Source organism: Cololabis saira, chromosome 3 (assembly GCF_033807715.1).
Source record: "Cololabis saira isolate AMF1-May2022 chromosome 3, fColSai1.1, whole genome shotgun sequence".
Lineage (NCBI taxonomy): Eukaryota > Metazoa > Chordata > Actinopteri > Beloniformes > Belonidae > Cololabis > Cololabis saira.
The window spans coordinates 21,754,028-21,777,334 of NC_084589.1; the positions used below are offsets into that span (position 1 = coordinate 21,754,028).

At 40.2% G+C, this 23,307-nt stretch overlaps 1 protein-coding gene across 4 annotated transcripts in view; it reads right to left on the reverse strand.

Moving 5' to 3' along the window:
• Positions 1-23,307, reverse strand: part of LOC133427993 (receptor-type tyrosine-protein phosphatase U) — a 204,346-nt gene that overhangs the window by 123,889 nt on the left and 57,150 nt on the right. For all 4 annotated transcript variants that reach the window (XM_061716517.1, XM_061716516.1, XM_061716515.1 and 1 more), the window contains exon 2: positions 11,383-11,514. In XM_061716517.1, coding sequence (XP_061572501.1) covers positions 11,383-11,514 — 132 coding nt within the window. The remainder of the gene's footprint in view (positions 1-11,382; positions 11,515-23,307) is intronic.

A 23,307-nucleotide genomic window follows, 5' to 3' on the forward strand; every position in this document is an offset into this window, starting at 1 on the left:
CCAAAACCATCAATGATATCATTCCAGTTAATCATATCCAACTCACAGATGAGGACCACGTAAACCCTCCAGTAATTGTGTCCTCTTTAAAATTATAAAAGTACATTCTGTTGAAGTTACAACGCACCGAGAGCAGAGGGTATGTCGACTGGTCAGTGACTGGAAATGAATTTGGGACAACGAAGCTCATATGAAAGTCACAGCCAAATTAAAGATCTACTCATAGAAAAGATCATAGTATGAACAGGAAGAACCAACCACCTTTCTGTGTGCAAAATGGGTTGTGAGCTGACTTGTAAGAGGTTGTTTTTAATTAAGAAAAAAAAAGAAAAGAAAACAAAGTACCAATCTTCAAATGTGTCATTCTTGCATCTGCCTGTGCGCAAAATCACAGATGCTTCTCTTCATTAAAACCCATGAATGAGTTGTCAACTGCCTGAGTGAAGGGCTTTTAATTACCGCCACGTTTTTCCTGCACTCCTAATTTACGTGAACAATTTAAAGAGAAACTTGAAAAAGATTGTTAGAGTTTCAAACGATTTCGTGGGAACAGTGTGAAAAATCTGCGTAGATTTAGAGAGAAAACAGAGAGCAGTGAAACAGGCGGAGAGGAGGAGTGCACAGTTGAACAAACTATCCACAGCCGGCACACACACAAAGCTTATTCCAATCTCCACATCACCAAAGAGAGAATTTGTAATTAGCCGAAAGGACGAGAAGAAAGAAAGCTTCAAATATTTAGATGAACATGTTCAAAGCCAGCGGGCATGAGTGAAAACATCTTTCAAGTTAATTCTAATGTTCACTTTGGAGTCACATCGATGCTTTGACATTGTTAATCTTTCGCAGATAAGAAAGTAACAGAGCCCGAGTGAGAATAATTGATACACGATTCAAGTTTACAAATATCCTGCTGATGTAAGCTCTGCACGATTTTTCCACCTTTTTAATATTTTTGGGTGGGTAGACATTTAAATATTGATTGGATCTCCCCTCACATATGTGCAGGATGTGGTGCTGCATGGAAACCGTGTTCCTTCTGGATAAAGAGAATTTCTTGATCATATCCATGTGGAAGGCCACAATCTGAAGCAGTCACTCTATTCCTGCTAACACAATCACTCACGTTCCCTCACATCTCTGCTAAAGTCAAAGTCAAGCAGAGCAACGGCTCTGCTCTTTTATTGCTTTGTCATTTGTTGCCGTGAACAAACATCTGAGCAGGATTTTATTTGCAGGTTCTTTGGTTACTGGGCTGCATGGTCGTCTCTTGGTTACCCTGTTGCTTCACTGAAAGGAAATTTCCTGCTTGAATCTCAGCTAAAGCCTTCCTGCATTGTTTGCATGTCCTCCTCATGTCAGTGGATACTCTGGATTCATTCCACAGTTCAAAAGATGTGCATGTTATGTTAACTGGGGATTTTAAACTGGCGATATACAGTAGGTGAGCCTGCATCGCTGTTTGCTTCTGTGTGGCCCTGTGAAGAACTGAAAACCTGTCCGGAGTGTACACCACCTCTCCATGACAGCTGGAATAGCCTCCATCCCTCAGTAACTCTGAAAAGGATGAAGTGGGTATAGAAACCTGATGGATGGTTCTTTTACAAAGTCCAGTGGAGCAGCTGGACTCTCATGAGATCAGTCAAGAGAGATTTTTTTTCTTTTCCTTGCCAAGCTCCAAGATCCAAGTTGTTCAACAATCGCAGCTCTTAAAAAGCTTGGCACACCATAATTTGAGAGTATTTCTGCAAATGAAAAAAGATATTGAGTTTTTTTGTTGAATAAAAAGGTGCTCTAACTCTCATCCTGACTGGATTTAACTAAGAGTTTATTTCTTCTCGCAGGTCAAGAATCTCAGTTTCTGACTTTTTCTTTGATGGATAAGTAAAAATACTGGTGTACACATTTGTGAACATCAATAGCTGGAAAAAGGAAAAGATTTTAGATTTTAAAGTCAATGAGCATGCATAATAAAAGTCAAGCAAACTGACTTGTTTAAAATAATTATTTGGAAACAATAAAACATATTTGGGAAGGGTCAAATGTTTTCACCACGTATACAAACCTTTTCAGACTGAGTAAAACGTAATAAATTGTTCTGAAGTAATATGTGGATATTATAAGCTCATGATGTAACCGTCCAGTTCGGATCCAGTAAGTCGCTGTCTTAAAAACGGAGCTGGAACTGTTAGAAGAGTAAAATTAAGATTAGAAAATTATAAAAAAGACATCCTCCTACTAGATATTTTATGTGAACAAAATCCAGTCCAGCTTCACTGCACTTATCACCCCCGTGAGATGAACCGCTATGCTTCTAGTGACCATAGCACTTCACCTCACCTGAGTTCAGGTAGTTCGCCTTGGCTGCGATCTCCACTGAGCTCCCCGAGCATCAATTATGTTGTTAAACTTGCAACCCCACACATAAAAGCCCTCTAGCTCTCCCTCTAAAGCGACACTAATTAGACAGACGCTACAGCCAAAAGGGGGCTGCATTACCATACCCATCACCTGGGAGTCTGTGTGTGGGCGAGCAAAAGACAGAGAAGAAGAAAAAAAAGTGGACGCAAAGTATATACTCCTGCTCGACTGCAGGCTTCAAAGTCTGGCAACATGTCTACCATTCCCCAACGTGCCTCCATCATTCACAGTAATGATTCCTGCTCACTGTCTAGAGAAGACATAAAGGGAGCTCATACTCTTATCCCTGAATAACAGTCCAATTAATTTGTCATGTTTTAAAAGCTTCTGGGTGGTGACAGGGATTCTTGAGGTGCTTTACAAGGAGAGTGCCCTTTCGGTCATGAGTGATCAATAAATATAATCTTCTTTGCCTTGAGGTAATACAAAGTCATACACATTAAGCCCAGAGAGACAGTAGCATCCCTTCTGATCTGGGGAAGGTTTTCATCCCCACCACATACAGTAGCTGATGTCTCCTCCCTCTGATGTCCCTCTCCTCCCTCTCTGACTTGGAGATGTGCTGATTACAATAATTCCAGTCGGTGGGGCGTTCAAAACTCAATTCAATCCGATGCAACTTCAATGGTGAGATAGGTTTAAACGGTTCTCCACTCTTTATGGCCTAACGATGCATTTCTGTTACTGAAAGTCGACAAGTGAAAACTTTGTCCAGTCTCTAACCGTGTTCATCCTCGCAGCCTTAACCATCCCCCGCTAATAAATAAGAGGAGATACGTTAGTCGAGGTTGACTCAACCATCACTTGAAAGCTGGCTTACCTTTTCAGGCTCCTCAGTCACTTTGTTTTCAAAGGCATAAAAGACAAATCTTTCGACACTTTACATAGAAACTGCTCTCGTGACATATAACAGGACCGAACCAGTCATCGTTTTTAATATCTCACTCGCAGATTTTTAGAGTTTTGTTTAAAACATGAATGGAGGCTTCAAGTACCCAGACTCTGGGAAATCTCAAACAGGTAACATATGATTTTACTGGCTATAACAGCTATGCAATAACTCAGATGGTGCAATATACATTGATTCTCTGTGAATCTAAAAAAAAACTAAAGGAAACAACAATTAAATGTTTAGCAAAGATATCAGGCGATGAGCAATATCAATTTTCCTTAAAATGAGACCCGTGAGCTGGACAAATAACCCTCATCTCTGGGCAGCGAGCTGTAAAAAAAAAAGACACATGCTCAATGTCCAAAGGACCATGGATGAAGAGCAACATAAAAAAGAAATGATTATGCAGTCTGTCACATTAAACAGAGCAGGATGTTCAGAAGTAGAAGGAAAACCTGCAATACCCTGGTGCAGTTAAAGGAAATAGACCTAGATCTATTAATAGATGGTAAGGAGTGAACACTTTCATTATGAACCAAAACTATGTGAAACAAAGCAGTTAGAACGCAATATGTATTTGCAGAAAAATGGCTAATAAAGTCAGCAGTTGGAGCAGTCAACCTACACTGAAATAAATACCTGTTTCTGTCAAGAATCACAGATGTGATTGCAATCAAGTTGTACTGTTGATATCGACAATCTCAGGTCATTTTAACTTTGGAAGTGTACAGAAAGTGTACAAAAACGATGGCCATCCTTTCCAGTCGCTGCCACCTTGTTAGAAGTCCGTACACATCAGGATGCCAAAAAGCTCAACTGGTTGAGCGGCGCCCCAAGTAATGAAGCTTGGACGGGATGTAGCCAGCCCAGGTTTTAGTCTCAGCATGTGAACATTCCATCTGTTTATTCTACAAGTCAATTACAGTCCGTAGACGTAAAAGAGTTGTAGCCTATCCTTCTATCGCTTGACTCTGCTTGTTTTACTTTTGGATGATAAACCAAGTACGTATTTTTGCTGATCATAAGAAAAAAGGGTAGGCACTATAAGCTACGGCTTCAGCCTACACCTTTTTGGCAAAAGAAATGTTGTTTTTTTTTCTTCCTTTTCATCTTGTTCTGTACAAGCCGAAATAGGGCTGGGCGATATATCGATTTTTAATATATATCGATATATTTTCAAACGCGATATGGTACGAGACAATATCGTTTATATCGATTTAAAAAAAATAAAAAATAAAAAAAAAATTTAATTTTGATATAGCTTATTTTGTGACAAATTGACTTGAATGTTTTATTTGAGATTTGCACAAATGTTTTGTTATTTGCACAACTGTCAACCTCAGTGGAAAAGTCTGCCTGTTACTGTCTACATTGTATTAATTGTACAGTGTATTTTAATTTAATTGTTATGCAGGAAAGGGATATTTGTTTTATTTTATTCAAGAAGCATTTTTATTCTATATATGCAGGCAGTTTATTTTTATTTCATTTGTTTTATACATTTTGATATTGTGCAGACCTCTGTTAATAAAGGTACCTGTGTGACATTTGGCATGAGGCATTGTATTAAAACTGACTGTTTTTTTAAGGGTTTGCCTCAGAAAAAATGAAGCTAACAGAGATGCTATGCTATAATGCTTTGGGGGAAACCCCAATTATGGCACAGAAAAAATATTGAGATATATATCGAGTATCGCCATTCAGCTAGAAAATATCGAGATATGACTTTTGGTCCATATCGCCCAGCCCTAAGCCGAAATAAAGATTCATAACATAACATGTAGCTAACAATGTTATCTTTGATTCTTGACATTATGTCCAAATTCATATGCATAAAATTAAGTATATCTAAAACAATACTTGTGTTAGCATTTTTTTTTAAATCTATATACATTTCCTTTGGTCTACCTAACTACAAAAAAAAGAAAAAACACTCATCCCTTCTAGACAATGATGAATGAATCTCAGGCCACTCGGTGACACACACGGTGAAGTGTAGTTGGTTTCGGAGGGTGGATGAGGCAAAGCAGGGGTGAGATGGGACAAACGGTAAAGGTCAGAATTTAACTGTCCATCAGTCCCCTGATGGAGAACGCTGGGGATATAGATGGAGGTCCGTACGTGGGTTTATATGAATAAGCTCATTAAAACTAACTGGGTTCTGACCCCATGACAAGACATAAAACCATGCTTCATGTAAGCCTCGATCTTCCTGAAGTTTAAGGTCTTGAACTAAAGTACAGTCCATCAATAGTACCGATGGAATTCAGGAAGGAAGCAGGTGTGCTGGAGGCCAATACGACTAAGCTACGCGGTTAATCTACTGACTGTATGAAGCGGAGGAGCAGGAGAGCTGGAATCTCGACAGCTGCTTGACCAACACAGGACGTGTGCTGGGGCACGGAGGGGGGGGAGACGGGGTTCTTGCAAGGTAAGCAAAAAGACCAGCACATCCAAAATACACCGGCAGCTGAGGTATAGAGCAACGAACAAGACCGTCTGCTCAGACTTAAAGGGGACATATTATGGCATTTAATGTATATTTTAAACAGGCCTTGAATGTCTTAAAAACAATCTAAAGCTTGTTTTTTCTACATAAATCAGAAATCCACCCTGTGGGCCCTGTCACTAGTTTTACCGCTTCTAACCACTTTTTCTGTGCCTCATTCTAAGGGAAGGGGGGGGTATGATAATGAGGCTCTGTTCTGATTGGCTCCCTGAATGACGTGTAGCAGGGGAGGAGCATAAACCTGCTCCGCCAGAGCAGCCTGAGCCTGTAAAGAAGTCACAACACTGAATTTTCACAAATGGCAACTTTATTGTTAAAAAAATAAAATATGAGTTGTATATAAATAACATTTATGCACTATTTCAGCCGGATCTGCCCGGCGGATGCTGAACGCTGGCCCCGGAGCCACGCCGGGCGCCCAGCATGGCTCCGGGGCGCATCGCCCGTTACCGGTGATCAAACCGACAGATTTCGCTGTTAATCTCGGAGGGTGAAGCTGGTCCAGCCTGGGACGTACCCCAGAAATCCCTGCTCCCAAAGCGGCCGGGAACCTGGACAATTTAGTCGGAAACCCCGCTTTGGAAACCAGGAAGTAGGCTGGAGCAGCGCGCATCACCGCGGCTTTAACCGGGGAATCTGACCGGTTCCGACCGGCCGGGACCGCAGGAACCGGCCTGGACTGGTAGCAGGGACTCCCGGGGACCGACCAGCGGAATTTCAGCCGGATCTGCCCGGCAGATGCTGCGCGACGGGCGCCGCAACCCCACGGCGGGCACACAGATTGCCTCCGGAGCGCATCCTCTGCGCATCGCCCGTTACCGGGGATCAAACCGACAGATTTGTCTGAAAATCTCGGAGGGTGAAGCTGGTCCGACCTGGGACAGACCCCCGAGGACCCAGCTCCCAAACCACCCGGGAACCTGGATGATTTAACCCGGATCCGCTCCGCCGCGGCGCTGCGTCCGACTGGCTGAAGGAAGAACCGCTCCAGCCTGCGGAGAGAGCTGGTTGTCGGCGTGGTTTCAGCAGCGGAGGCTGAACCTATGGAAATCTGCTCCTGTCGTTACGTAACGACGGGAGCAGATTTTAATCGGCTCAAAAAAAACCACGTGACACTGGGGGACTCTGTCCGGCGGGGGTCAGAGAGCTTGCAGAAATTCATGGTATTTTGTCTCCCCTGTGCTGGCAGGGTGAGGGGAGACCACTTTATATATGTTAAAACAAGAAAAAACGTGTTTTTCATAATAGGTCCCCTTTAAGCATTTAAAGTTTAGGCTCTCTACCTTCAAACCCTCAAAAGGGTTTACTTTGAAAATGTGGCAGACATGGAGAGTTCCACTCAGTTGCCACTTTGCAGAGATTTTCTTTAAATATTTATTTCCATTCCTCTTTACCTCCATCGCTCAATAAAAGAAAATATATCCATTATTTGAAGCGAATTGCAGCTGGCCATCTCTTCTGAAGCATGAACCGAAGGTCTGTGGAGGCAAAAAGTCCATCAACAACTAAAGCTCATCATGCCTCTATATGCCTCTATATTTTCTATGAATTTTCAGTAGTAGTAGCAGTAGGAGTAGCAATAGTAGTAGTATTTGATTTAAATGTCACATGTATTTACTATGCAGCATAATTGGTTAAATAAAAAAAAAATTCAAATAAAGGATAGTTTACAGTCAGATTGAATTATTTATGAATTATTTATGAACATCGGGCCAGGCAATTACTTATCAGGTTCCGTCTAAGCAATTTATGAAATACGTGGACATTTGTTTGTATATTCATGCATTCATTTATTTAATAATATAAAATAAGGGGCTCAAAGACCACTGAGGCTCCTTCAAGTTCTCTAGGTTAATAATGAGGAACGTGTTGCATATCATTACCATCACCTGACCACCATCACTGCAGAGAGGAAGTTCAGAGATCAATACGTACAAATAACATGCATGCTCCATGTGTGTGGGTTTTTCTCTGGGTACTCTGGCCTCCTCTCATGGTCCAAAAACCAGGGAAGGAGAGTGAGCATGCACGGTTGTTGCCAAATTTCCTTAAATGTGGTCCTGTGAGGGACAGGGCGCATCTCACCTGCAAGCTGGAACATCGAGCTAGTCGGAAATCAATCATTTTGAAGTGCAACCTGTTGCATCAACATGATGTTATTTCATGGACGTCATATACTCAAAGATAACACAGTCAGCTACATATTTGATAAACCTAAAATCTTTCCAAAGTTAAGACAACCCTCGGTCTAGTATTAGATGACAATTAGGGTGACAATGTATGTAAGTTGAGGGGAGTCAATATTTCCATGTGACATTAATTGCATGACTGTGTAATTAATTCTAATAAACCAATAATCATACTTTCTGTTATAATGTGTTAAAGTTCTGCCTGGATGATAGATTTGTACAAAAACTAATATAGAATTACCAGCCAAGCCCTCCCCCTTCTAGAAAGATGCATTGTTGACTCTATTTAATACAGTTTGTTTAAAAAATTGGTGCAGAGACAATTCTTGGTCCAAACTGTTAAAAGCACATTACCAACTGGGCTGCGTGCCAGGTTTCAGTGAAGTTACTCTGCTTCCAGGAGGAGCAGCTTCTGGAAACATCACAGTATTTAACACTATCAGGTAAGTGGAACAGTGCTGTTGGTTTACTGGAGGCTGACATGTTTGTTTTTCCACCGACTGGTGCACAGCACAATGTCACATTGTCTGTCAGTAACAACCCAGACGGCGTTAGATGTGTACTTGGTTGGCATGTGATACTGTAGTCTGAATGCAGCGTGGTGAGAATTAACAACACAAGGATTCACAGACAAAGGACAAGTTTCCACTTCCTGGTTTGCTTGGTGGCGGCTTAACCGCTCCGTTGTTAAACATGTGTATTTTCTGTGTGTTTGTAATGCACCACCGTGACAAAGGTTCCTGTTATTGTTATGGAAGACTCTTATCAGCGCTCCGCAGCTCCAATCTGTCGATCCGTATGTTATGATTAACTGTGTCAAAACAGCCATACCATCTTATGATGACGTCTAAGTTAAAAATTCACCATTGCAGCACTTTGGATAAATCTGAAAAAACAGGTGAAGCACGCTGTGTTCATTTTAATACCCACTTTAACTTATAGTTAAATTCTAATGATTTCTAAAGTTTGTGATGAGGTTAGGACCACAGGAATTTTAGAAAATGTAAAAAAAAAATCTTATGCATTTAGCACTTATGAAGTGAAACCAATCCTGCAAACGCAAACACCAGTTTAATTTGATAATAATAATAATAAAAATATGTTTGTCCAATGCAGAGAGAGACAGAGAGAGAAAGCCCGGTGATGCTGCTCCGCTGTGTACACGGCTGAAAGCTCCCACTGCTGATGCAGCATCTCTCAGAAAAACAGGTTTTATAAATACGAGGATGAGGGCATTGGCATTGTGAAGCCCGGGTATCCACCAGCCCTGAAGCAAACAGTCTCTTCTGGCTGCCCAGTGGATCCTCCGTGTGTCACATAAATAGCATAATTGGGGTGGCCATGGTCGTATAGATTTTCTTCCCTATTAAGGCCAACCTTATATACTACAGGGTAATAGATATTGTGGCAGATCCATACCTTTCAGTGTTAATGACTTTATCCTTTCAAAACACAAAGTATGCTTAACATGCAAACACGTACTTCGCTTACAAGGTCATCGTCCTACATGGCTGACTCGTTCATCAAAAACAGCAAGAGAACTGAAGATTATCAATATCAAACAGACTGCTTCCATCCAATTCAAAATAAAGCAGGCTGTGATAAAAATGTGCCATTCTTATTAAGATCTCACTGCAGTCTATCTTCCTTTCCTTTTCAACACCACTTTCTCTTTCATGGGAGCGGTAGGCTCTAATTTCTCCTGGGAGTCACAAGCTGCTGCTATCTCAGCTGTGTTTACTAATCTTCCCTCGACACCAATTTCTCAGCCCCACAAAGTTAATACCGGTCCAATATAAATAGCCTTATCTCATAAACTCTTGTTATCCCCCTCCCCTACCTTGGTTGCCTGACGTGATACATGGTTAGGAGTCAACTCACGGGGGATTAAGTTGAAAAGAAGGGGAAAAGACAAAAACTTCCTGTGCCTGAATCAGCAGCAAGTTTTCCATCTTAATTAACAGTGAAAATGTTGTGTCTACATAATAAGGAAATACTGCTGTAACCACACGGGGACAACAATGAGCTTGCTAATAAGAGTACTCCTCCACCGCTTCTGTTGCAAGACTGAAGGATGAGCGGTTAATAAATTTAAGCAAAATTGTCTCCTGATACTCACAGGTGATTGATCGGTGGTTGAAGCTCAGGACCTTGTCACGTGTCGATTACAGTACCTGCATCATTCCACCTGTGCTCATCCTGGATTGTTGTAAAGGCCATGACAGCCAGTTTTAATTAAACCCAAAGGGAAAAGTATTAATTATCTCATCGCCTGCCGTGAATGGGCCGGTGGCTGCAGGCACATTCTCACTCTGAATGCTGATGATGTGAAGGTGAAAGGCTGGTTTTGAATTAAATGTTGGATTTACTGAGCTCAGGATTATATTTGGACAGACACCTGCAGACAAGAAGGAATGTGTGCGCTTTAAATCAAAATCCCAAGGAGTAAGCTTTAAAAAAGAAGGACCATTTACTCCTGCGGTACGGTTTTGACGATCGGCAAAGGATACTTGAGGTGATAGATTTAAAAAGGGGCCGAATGTTCCCCTGAGGCCTGTATTTAACTCTAGTTAGATTACATCCCCTTGTCATCTTTCCATCTGTTCCTCTAAGCTTATTGATCACATTATCTGCCCCTCTCACTGTCTCTTCTGCCATCGAATCATGTCTATCCTCTCCTGAACATTTGTAGAAATCATACCACCACAGAGAATACGTGTTCTCGCTCGCCATCTCCTCACTAAACATTTACATGCACTTCTCTTTTTGGTCATGGATTTGTTCAGTTTTCATTACCATACGATAAACTGGTCGACTGGCTGCACCCGAGGGGCACTGAGTCCCTCATCATTTTGCAAGTGTTCAGTAAAAGCACTTAAGCAGAAATCCCATTGCAGCTGCTGATATTTCTGCCAAGAAACTTGAACGGCAGCCTTATCTTCTTTTTTTCATACCCCTTCATCTATTTATTAATGCAGAGAAGGAAGAGTGCCTCATAAACTATGCATGTCATCAACCAATAGAGGGAATGATTGTAGCACGGTGCTAGTTAACAGAGAGTCATCGTTGGGGTGAGCAGGACACAGATGAAACCGGGCGGGAGCGCGCTGATGCAAAGAGCGGGAGACCTGTATAGTTTCCCTCTTTTGTACTGTGAAATATATGTATGTTAATTAGAGTTCTTGAACATTTCAACAAAACCAAAACTACTGTCAGGGCTTTAAAAAAAAAAAGCTTTCTATCCTGTGCTGCTCAAACTCTTATTGGCTGTGTGTCAGTCTCAGATAAGCCCAGTTATCCATAATCAATGCTTACTAGCAGACAAATTGACTAGAGAGGACAGAGGAGCAGAGGATCAGAATAGTACTCACCCTTTAGGAGGTCAGAGCTGGCAGAAGGTGAAGCGTACGTCCGAAACAACATCCAATCAAAGTCATCCTCCTCCCCTTGGGTGAAGTCACACAGATTAGGGTCTGAATCCTCTTCAAACGAGCAGCCGGCAGCTAAGGGAAGCGAAAAGTTTGAAAATGAGATTTTGCGCCAAGGCTGAGACTTACACAAGTTAAAGAGGGTTACAAAACCCACAAATTTACTCTTCTAATTCACTATAAAACACTCAAACCAAATGTATTTACTATTTTTATTAAAACAGCTTATTTCCATGGGCTGTTTAATTCTGAAGACCACAATGTCATTCAAGTCTTCCTGCTGTGAAAGAAGAGTTCAATTTATGGAGATAATGTCAGAAAAAGTCGAGCCACAACAGACTGGAGCGTTTCATGCAGCCATCACAAGTGCTGCGCACGTTACCAGTTAAAGCAGCATGAGGCAGGATTGAGGCAGGATTTATGAAAAAAATTCGTATACGTTTTATGTTTTCTAGTAATAATGTCAGATGAAGCGTTCCAAACCAAAAAGAATGTTTCCTCTAGTGTATCTCTCCGTTGCCTTGAACAGGCTGTGTGCTGCAAAATGTGCTGCAATTCCGGACCGGAATTTCCCGCGCTGTCCTGCGGATGTGAAGTCACATGACGCTGCATGCGCGTTCTCTGCGGCGCACAAGTAAACATTGGATACACGTTTGAGTCATGGAGGCAGCTTCAACTTGAATTGGGACTGAAAACAGATGGTGACATGGCTCATTTCCTATTGACCAGGTAAGATAACATTGTAAGTCATATTTAGAGCTTGATTTGAACGGCGCACCCGTGCCGGCTTCGCTGTTGGCTGCAAGAACCCAGACGGTCGTAGTGGCGCTAATGAGTCTCATTTCTTATTCTTGCCTCATGCTCCTTTAATATGACCTATTTTTACACTTCCAATCAGCCTTCTTTCATTTATCAATTAAAACACAATGCAGTTGAATTTAATAACACTTTATTAATCCCCAACGGGATTTGATATCTTCAGTTATTGTAAAAGTTTTGTAAAAGTCACTTCAAAGAGTAATTGTAGAGGTTTACAGCTGTGGACGATAATAGATCTATAACAGTTTCTATCGCGGTGAATCTGAAGAATCCCCCCAACGAAGACACTGTTGTTAAAGCAATCTGAACTGTAGAGGATGTGTAGTGTTGTCTACTTGGTTTGTGGTGCCTCTGTGCTGTTGACCCCCAACTCAGACCCACACAGAAACCTTCAGTCTCACAAACATTGGTCTGTTCTTAATCAGGCAATCAATGATGCAATAAACAATGGAAGGATGCACATTTGTTTGCAGGCTCGATTATGTTAAAAGCATCGAAGAAATCGGAGAGCATGATCTTCCCAGAGCTACCTGCCGCATGAGAGCGGGCTGCCTGAAGCAGTTAGGTGATGGCATCCTCAACGCCAACCCCATGGCGGTAGACAAATTGTTTATTTAGGTGGGCCACTAACGGTCATTTCAGGAAATCTTATGATGCCAGATGCCAAGGCCACTGGTCTAAGGTCTTTCAACTGTGATAAATGAGAGTTTTAGGTCCTGGAACAAAGCAGGATTGCTTCAACAGCCCTGAAACCTTCTCCTGGCTCACGCTGAAGTTGGAAAGATCTTGTACAATCTTACAAAGCTGACACCACTGACAACCTTATTCTGGATCAATCCCTCCATCTCCTCTTCACCTGACTGCTGGAGACCAGCTGGATGTGACAGCGTAGAGGATTTTAGTGTTTGCTGGAGTGGTGGGAGATCAGATCCAGGCTGTCTCTGAACAATGATGTACGTAGAAGCGAGAGGAACCAGAACCGGATGTGCTTTGGAGAGTGCAGGACAGGTATATAGGAGCCGTATACACATCCAACATTTGCAGACAATAAATCAATTGTTTTATTTTCTCCTCTGAAGCAGTTGATTGATTCACAGTCAAGACATCTTCCTCAAGCATTTAATGTGCGATTGAACCAGTCGGACAGCCATAACTGCCAGCTGTAATGAAATGTGTTCTAAAGCCACACTGACCACCTTGCTACTCTCAGACCAGAAAACCTCTGTTAGCTGTTTATATGAATGTTGACCACAAGTCTGATGTGGCTCAACGCTGCAGCAATTCCGACCAACTGGGAAAAATTAATTGTGGTCTTAAAGTAACCACTTACGACAACCTGTGGCTCTCATTTTCTCCACCTCTGGGGGAAGGAAAATGCTCTAACAGCAATGTGAATTATTTTGTGATGAGCTTTCATGGGGTTGCCAAACAATCATCTTGAAATGATGATGATCAAATAAACTGTCCAACCTGATGTTTCAAATCTCCTGTAAGACTTAACATTCAGCCAGCTGTGAGTGGTCAGACAGAATTCCAGCAGGCCAACCCAGCATGTTGTTTACAGTCTGTGTTAAAAAACGGCAACAAATCAAACTTGTCCACATGCTCCCAATTTCTCTCAAATAAACAACAGATCAAGCAACCACCTTTAATTCCCTCACCCTCGCACCAGAGAAAACAGAGTCTGGCAGAAAAAGCAATAATTGCCCCTGCATCTGAGGACAATTACCACCGAAAATAATACATATCTAATGCACATTCACAAAGGCATATACGGATGATTGCAACATTTGTAAAGAGCGGGCACTCCAGTGCATATAATGATTATAATAACACCTCAAAACCTGCTATCTGTCGCACCAAAAAGCAAAAGTCTTTTTTCCTTTTCTTTTTTTTGGAATGATATTGAATTGCACCGGCTTTAATGGCCCTCGGGTCCAAATTAATGTGCTTCCGTCATTTTCTCTGCATCTGCTGCCATATTTCACATTAGTCCATCAGGGTGAGAATTACAGTTTAGTAGTGGGCAGTTCGAACAGCTCAGTCATGAGAACAGAGCCGGTGTTGGTAATAATTAGAGCAGGACAGCATGAGATGTGGCATACTAATTATGGGAATAATCACGACAGGTACTGAAGGTGACCCCCGCGGTCTGCGACTTTACAGCTGCTCGTTCTTTTCACCAAACTGCCATTAAACAAATGCTCTCAATATGACAATGTGCAGGTCAAAAACACAGCCAGCTACATTAGAAACTGGGGGAGTTTGTTTTTTTTTTTTTCAAATCGAATACTATTTAGCTTACAAAAGGTTAAAGTCATTAACCCATTTTCGAGAGTGCTGGATTGGTTTGATGTGTTTAATAACATTTCAACAAAGTTTTTCAGTGGCTTCGTGTTTTGGATGGCACCAGTGAATTAATAAAAGAAGCCACGTACTGCTTTCATCAACGCTTTGAAAAGAATATTTGAAAACTCTTGATAATTCATTGTACTGTAGATGAAAGACAGTTTGCACCTTGGTTTCCCCTCCAGTTTTCTGCCACACCTGAGATCGATCAGCTCACGAGCACTCAAGTATAAATGCCTCCGGTGGTCACTGCTCTCCTCAAACTCTTTGTATTGAAGTTTCTAAACCACTCCTTGTTGGTTTCCTCATACTTGCTCCTGGACTTTTGAAAGAAACTAATTGTGTGTTTTGGGATTTATCTGAACCCATTTGGATCTTTCTTTCTGCTCTTTTGTCCTTTTTTCTGTACTTCACTGACAGTATCAGCTTGTGTATTCAACAGTGGATCACAGACTTGTATCTGCTGCGCATCCCTCTTTAAACTGTCAGACTCGCAATTTCATGATTAATTTAAATTGATATCTACTTGAAAGAACATGATTCCTAGGATAACCAGGAATCTGTACTGCACTATATGACTCATAACCCATGTGGGTTAGAGAGTTGACAGGTTTCATGTTTGACTCCGGGCGCCAAGCATCAAGAATGATGTTCACTTCTTACTGGTGCTGCATCCACTGGTCGACATAATCGGCCTAACAGATTATATCATGAAGGGGGTGGGTTGAGGGTCGCCGAGGTGAACGAGTGTGTGATACGGAACAAGTGAGGTCCACACATGCACATGCTCGGTCACACATAAGAGCAAACTTGAACATGTGAGGAGTACGCAACAGTGTGCCAGTGCCAGATGGAAAACTCCAACAAATTTAATAATCCATTATTAGTTGGTTATATCATCATTTCACGCTGTGAATTGTTAGTTATGGCGGATGGTACAATAAACTCATGTCCAAAATCTTCAGAAGTATTGGAGCATGACTACCTGTAACATCTGTAGGACAGACCTTGCTTGGCAATGCATATATATATATATATATATATATATATATATATATATATATATATATATATATATATATATATATATATATATATATATATATATATATATATACATACATACAGGCTATTTTTAAAGCCTAATAACTAAATAAAGTGCTTTAAGTTATTGTGTATTCATAATCCAATTAGTCAATTAATCATTTCAATCATTGATAGATTAAAATAGTTGTTAATTGCAGCCCTACTGTCATCCGTTGACAGCTAAAATTAACTGAAACATGAGGTCTATACGGCCGCCCCTGTTTTCTTTACTTGCTCTGAAAACCCTGTAACACATTTTAAAAGGTTTCAGCTTTTTGGAAAGGTAATATTTAAAAATTCATCATGTTAAGGACACCAGTGACAAGGTAAAGACAGAAAAAAGAAAGAAAGAAAAAAAGACACAAAGAAAATGTAAAACACTCTCTTTAAGCATTTTACTTTACAGATCTATGTTTTGGACTTGATGCCTTCTTAAAGATCAGTGTGCATAAGACAAAAGGTATCGATATGTTGTAAAAGCCGGCCAGTAGTCACATATTGTAAGAGGTTAACCATTAGAGTGAAGGAACATCATAAAAAAAAATCATAAAATATGTTTTCATCAAACATTGTCATACATGTAAAGCGTACATCCCCATGGGTTGTTTTCTCATAGAAAAATTTAAAACATCACCATTAAATAAGCAGGATAATGACATTTGTCCTAAATGTCAAGTTAAGACAGGTACATTTTGATAAAGCTTTCAAATCAAAGTCTATATTCAGGCTACCTGGTAAAAGGGTTTTGGAGACGACTAAGACGTCCAAATAGCCGTCTCTTGTAGAGAGATAAATCCTCACAATTCTGATATATCTTGAGAAAGGAAATGGGATGATAAAATCCAGCAAAATGTGCTGCTCCTGGATGACTCATGTTTTTCAATTTCATAGTACTCCTATGTTCAGCAGCTCCAGTCTCTGACGCTCCATTTGGCTTTTCAACATGAGTTTAGCACACAGACAAATGTTGAAATTAAATCTTAAGTTATTGTATTAGTGTACGATGGCACGATATCTTCTTGGGAACCCTTTACCTGCACAAGGATGTACACAACTATCATTTAGAGTCGGATCTACTCATGCCTTTCTGTGCAGTGATCAGCCTTCATGTTATAAGTCTATGAATACATAAGCAGATACAGGCATTCAGGGGCTGCGTTTCTGACACTTTCCAGTTTCGGCTCTTCAAATATATTTTTCTTTTAGATTGGATTTTGACTCGAGATTCCTCATATCTTTCGCGGATATTAAAGTGTGCTTCTTGTGAGAAACATGCATCTGTGTTTGTGAGAGCTCATCTGGGGCCAGCACCATGCCCTTCTTCTGAACGCACCCAGACCCGGAACCAGAAAGCTGTTTTTGTTGTTTTTCTTTTAATTGGGTGTTTGTTGAACCAGACAGCCAAAAGAAATACAGAACAATGTTGGACCAGTTTAGCAGACTACATGCCACTAGCTGTGTGAGGGCCACTTAGATAGCATGCAGTGGTGGACAGTAACAGAGTAAATTTACTTGAGTACTGTACTTAAGTACATATCCAGAGGATTTGTACTTTACTTGAGTATTAGATTTCTTTGGTACTTATTACTCTTACTTGAATACATTTCCAAGACAAATATTTTTACTTTTATTCGAGTAAATTTCTACTTTCAGGTCTGCTCTTTTTTCTTCTTCCCTAAAATCCTATTGGACACAAGCTGTTTTTGTCAAAGGAGGAGACCTATCACAGTGCACGCTCTCCACTGGGATGTACGTAAAGCGGAAATATGTCAAGCATCCTCAAAACGATACCGCCAAAGTAGCCTGCGTTTGTCAAGACACAGCCGCAACAATTAATTTAGAAAAAATATAGTAATTTACTGATGTGGAAAATAAGAAATTTACTCTTACTCTTACTTAAAGTAAATTTAAAAGCATTTACTTTTGGATACTTAAGTACCTTTAAAAGCAAGTACTTTTCTACTCTTACTCGAGTAATATTTTGACTGAGCTACTTTTACTTGTAACGGAGTAAATTTTGACCAGTAGTATTTGTACTCTTACTCAAGTACTGGGGTTGAGTGCTCTGTCCACCTCTGATAACATGCCAACACAACTTTTTAAACAAAAAAGTATATAAAAGCCTTAACTATTCAAAAACTATTCGGCAGTCGTGGGGGGAGTGGTATCTCAAGCCACACTAGCAGCCACCTGGAACTCCACTTAACATACTTTTGCCTTGAACTACCTGCTCACACCGCTGCACTGCAGCCCATCCTACTGATTAATACCTAAAAGACCAATTTTTGCCCTTAAAGGATAAAGTTGGTCAAGGAAGATGAAATACAGAACAAGCACGCTCTCACAATGCCCTTGCCTACAGCCCACCTTTAACATTACACTGGAGCAGAACATATAAGCTCGGTCCACTGGGTGATAGCAGCAGCCAGACCTGAGGGGAGGGAGGCGCAGCTTGCTCCCTCCAGGTTTGATTTATTTCCCCGTGCTGGGCTGTTACTGCTCAGATCTGCTGCTGAGGGCAGAGGTTAATTGTCCCCGCACCGGGGTCTATTTCTAATAGAACAGCCAGAGATATGGGACCTGACACATCCAAACGCTGGCACTATATTATTCCCCGCTGCTTCAGTAAATGAAGCCTGCATACTCCCTCTGCAAAAGTCTCATCATCTAGAAGAAGAGGGCTGGGATCCGAGGCCAGCGCTGCCCGGGAATGCCATCTTCTCAGAACACATGGAGAGAGATCCAGATCATCCATTATTACAAACACTCTCCCTCCTCTGATCCCTCTGGAGGATCAGTGGGTGAGTCGGGCGTCAGCGGTCATTTTTTACTTAAATAATTACAGCGTAATTTAGTGAGATCCCAAGGCAAAGTCAGTTGCTGCCAAGGTTTTGTGACTGATGTTAAGATTGTTTTTTTTTGTTCAGTCTAGTTTGACTTTGACTTTTTTGATACAAGAATGTTTTTTTTTGTTTCTCAATCTATTGAAATGCACAGTCTTCTTTTTCCTTCTGTGTAATTTTGAACAAATTGGTGGTCGTTGCAGACTAAATTCCTCCAGATTTTTGTCACATTTTGGTTTTGTTTAATTTTTCTCCACTAATTTTGATGTATTCTGCGATTTTAGACTCTCTACAGACCAATCCACAAATGACTTGACTAAACTGATTTTATAGGAGACCAAAACAACCTCAAATTTCCATAGTGAAAGAGATTGCAATAACTCCTCCTTGATTTCATAAGGACTTAAAAAAAAAGGATGAAAGTTGTTTACCAGACACTTCAATTTGCCGCTACATTTGTGTTGATACGTAAAAATGTTCCCCAGTTTTATGTTGGCAGTTAATCTCGGCTGTGAGTGTTTTCGCTCCAATCAGTCGTCGCAAAATCCTTTACCTTGTTTTCTAATTAGTGCCAGCTATGCATAGTGAACACTGTCAGTCTCTATGCATCGCCTTTATTTGCATATGTTTCAAGTATAAGGATGCTAGTCTAAGCTTATTTGAGTTGCCAGAACTCAGCCAAACAGGCCAAGCCTTAGGTAGTAATGTTAGGTATCTCTCTTTTCCGCTACTTACCCCCCCCCCCCCCTCATGCCTGTCCAGCTACAATGGGAGTCTACCAGCAGAGCTAACCACGTCCACACACAGGGACAGCTAATCAGTGTCCACTTCAAGGTGGGACTGACCGTTGTTTTCCACCCACAACAACTCAAGCACAAACACAGATTTCAAAATAAAGGCAACTCGCAAACAGAAAAAGTAAAATTAGAGATTAAAAAATAGACTAAACGATTAAAAAACATAATGCGCTAAATATGCCTGTAACTAATTAATCGCAATTAACACGGTAATTTGACACCTCTAGTAGTAATTATACAATATTGGGTAAAAAGCTGTATGCAACCATATATTGGAATAAATTAGCTCATCACATGTGATGTGGAGGGGTTTGATAAATGTAAATGATTTTGGTAAAGCTGCACAAAATCAAATCCTGAAAATGTATAGTCATCACAATATTAACATGCGCAATATCAATATAAAAAAAACAACCAATTATCGCAATCAATTGTACCCAACAATACATCTGGCCTATCAATGAACACCCTAATTTCTTTATTCTAAATTTAAACAATGGTATCGCTATTTGGTGATTAAGTACTTAAGTCCCCCTCAATACTGCAGAAAATATTTTAGAGGAGCATATAGATGATCCACTTAACTGATCCACGATTCATTTTCATGCAACAACCCATATTGCTGTAGAAAAAATAATACGATTAATTTAGGCAGTGTCCAAACAGGCTGTTCGCTGTCTGGAGCCTACAGTATGTTAGCAGCAGTGTAGAAAGACACTCACTTTATATGCAGGTATTTCTTTATATGATATATGATATGATCGTAGCAATTTTCAGCAATGACATCACTAACTGTATGTCTTCTTAATATTCTGGTTCCTTTGAAAGCAACTTAAATGCCCCATAATAGAACTGGGACACATCAATTAACAGGGTGGTGTCTGGAATCAATATTTAGCTTTGATTTTTGGTTTTGGAGAACATGTAAAACTTATTTATGCCATTTTCGTCAATGTTCATTTAAAATACATATTTCAAAAATGATTCCGTGTAAGGTTGATTATGGTTGTTGGAAAGAAATTCAGTTAAAATAAAATGCCATGGTACGCATCACAGCTTAAGTAGTACATGTATCTTAAATAAATAAACAGATTTATTACATGTCTAAGAATAAAACTTTGTGTAATAATGGGCATGTCTGTTTTTGGTCAATCATATACTAAATAAAGAAGCTTCACTAATTTATTGCAAACATAATTTATGTAAAAAAGCTTCCCTGCTTGGTATTCATATGGCCAAAATACCCTTTAGGTCTTGTAAGAAGGAACGGCAGCTTTACAAAGTAGTAAAAGCTTTCACAATTACAATGTTTTGGAATATGTTGCAGGAATAAAATGAATACATTAAAGCACAATTGTTTTGTTTTTTTATTCTGATTTGGTTTTGTAAAACTCAAGTATGAATTAATTTAATTAAATGCTGTGCAACATGACCTGCTGCAGTGATAAATAAATGTTAATATCACACAGAATATCAACATAATCCCTAAACGTACTAGTCAGCTAAATTGAAAAGCAAAACCGCAACAAATACTAGGAACTACAGAGCCCATAGAATGTGACAAATCCTCTTCGTCCACTTTAGGCAGCCTTCAGATCACTGAGGCAGCTGGAATCAGAGCATTTCCCAGTGCCTTCAAACAAAGCAGCCCCATTAGATTATTGGTGCCATTTGGTCTAAATGGGCTAAGCAGTGATAGAAAAGATGCTTCTGCAGATAAATGTTTAATGTCACATACTGCAGCTTTCGTCCACTTTAGGCCGGTGTCTGAAGGAAAATGTATTGAATTTCACAATTTTCCACAAAGACTCTATCGATTCGTGAATGTTTTTCTCCAATCACCACCTCTGGACTGTGTGCAGTTTTTCAAAATTTAAAAGAATATTTAAGTTTTTCCTTTCATGGTAGGTTACAGCTAGTCCTTATGCAGTATAAGAATATTTTGACTCTAACATATCCCTTGGCAGCGTGCGTTGCTGTGTCGGTAGAATAGGTTTTGCTGCACTTCAGCACAAAACACTGAGATTCATTTACAAAACATGCAAAAAGGTATACTGGTTAGGCAAATTAGATTGCTCATATGATTCAATATCTCACGTTCATCCAATTAAACCGTAAAGTGTATTTAAAGATGAAGATGGAGCTACCATGACCATCTGAATGAGTAACATTTAGGGCAGTCCACATGCAAAAATACAGTACAAATGTATAACTGTGATCACTGTACAGCTAACTATTACTTTATTACTATCACTTTAAAAACAATATTGGGCTTTAAATACAATGCCGACAAGTGATTTCTTGCTTTCAGAAAGATATAGCCACAGTTTCATAACATTCCTCCAAGAGGAATTTGTGTATTTTTTGTATTCATTAAGGGAGGTTTAAGCAGTCTCATGGTAGGTGGGTTTGAAAGTAAAGCTGAAGTCTCAAGCCGCTCTATGAGATCGCTCTAAAAGCACTCTGACAAAGACCTTTTGAGGACTGAAACACGAGTGTGTGCATTTTCCCCCCTCAAGTTTGATACTTTACTTTTTTTCAATTTTCTTTAAAGTTCTGTTTTTTTGTTTTTTTTACTATTCAAACATTACTTGTGAGAGGTTTATAAGCTAACACTATGCACGATGGAAAGAAAAAAATCAGTGCAAATGTTGAAGCAGGGCAGATAAGTGGCCACAGCTGTGTAATCATGCGGCCTGAGAAAAAAATCCTGCTGCTGCTATTTTTTAATTATTTTTTGAAAATTCTCAAAGCCAACTTAAAACAGTGATTTTCACAAAGACTGATAAAAATGTACTTTCTAATAAAGTCTACAGAGTTAAAATAAAAAAATAAATCAATCATTCATATTTTGCCTTAATCTCACCTCCAGACTTTGACTCTCCGTTATCTGGCACGCAGGATAAATAGTGAATACCACAACATGTCAAGTCACCTGGGAAATGTGACCCGATTAGGTTTGTGGAATTTTTAACACTGTAACTAAACCATGCGGCCGATCTCAAAGCTCTTCCACTCCACAGAGTGAGCCTCATCTAAATCTGGGGTGAGTCAGTGAGTGCATGGCTGGGGGAGATCCAGGTGGGAAAGGGAGGAAACAGATAGTGTGGTTGATTAGCATGGCATTGAGCGTGGTCCTATGCATCAACAGGAGACAGGTATATTTATTCTCAACAGAGACTCTCCTCCCAGCACTCCCCTGGCTGCTTCTAAAAGCCATGCAACCCCACACATGAATACGCAATGAAATCCTCAGTCTGCCACCCCGGGCATTAATAACTCAACCCTGGTGGCTGGATGGCCCAGTCTCATAGAGAGGGACAGGAAGCAGATTGAGGAAAAAAAAGGGTTGGAGACGGTGAGCAGGTACAGCAGAGGCGCTCAGGTTATGGGCAAAATATGCTGGAAGTAAAAAAGAAACTATGGAAGAAGAAAATAATCGATGTGAAGAAGTGAGTGCAATTACACATTATGGGTTAAGGAACCAAGAACTTATACCGATACATACATTAATGACCCTTCAATTACAAATATATCAATATCTTAAAGTTCCTGTAACTACAGACTCATTAGCTATTTTCCACATAGGTTTAGCAATCAATTCGACCACCTTCTCGCATCAAACTCACAAACTGCATGTTGTGGAAATCTCAAAAAACACTTAAGTATTGCCCATCTGGACCTTACTCTGAGTAAAATTCTCAGATTTTCTTTGAATTTCACATGAGTTTTCAACATTCGTGCAGATGTTAATTCTGTACAGAAATCCCCCTATTGACAAACATTTAAGCTGTGAAATTTCATACATAGGGATAAAGTGGTTCACAAATCCAAATTAGGGCATGAGGATAATTTGGGTAATTTGCTTGTTTGATACATGGTAGCAGCAATTATCTATAAGGCCATTTAGCGCTACCATCTCATCTATGAAGAGAAAAAGAGGGTAAAGACAGGAGTCTCATCCTACAATGCTT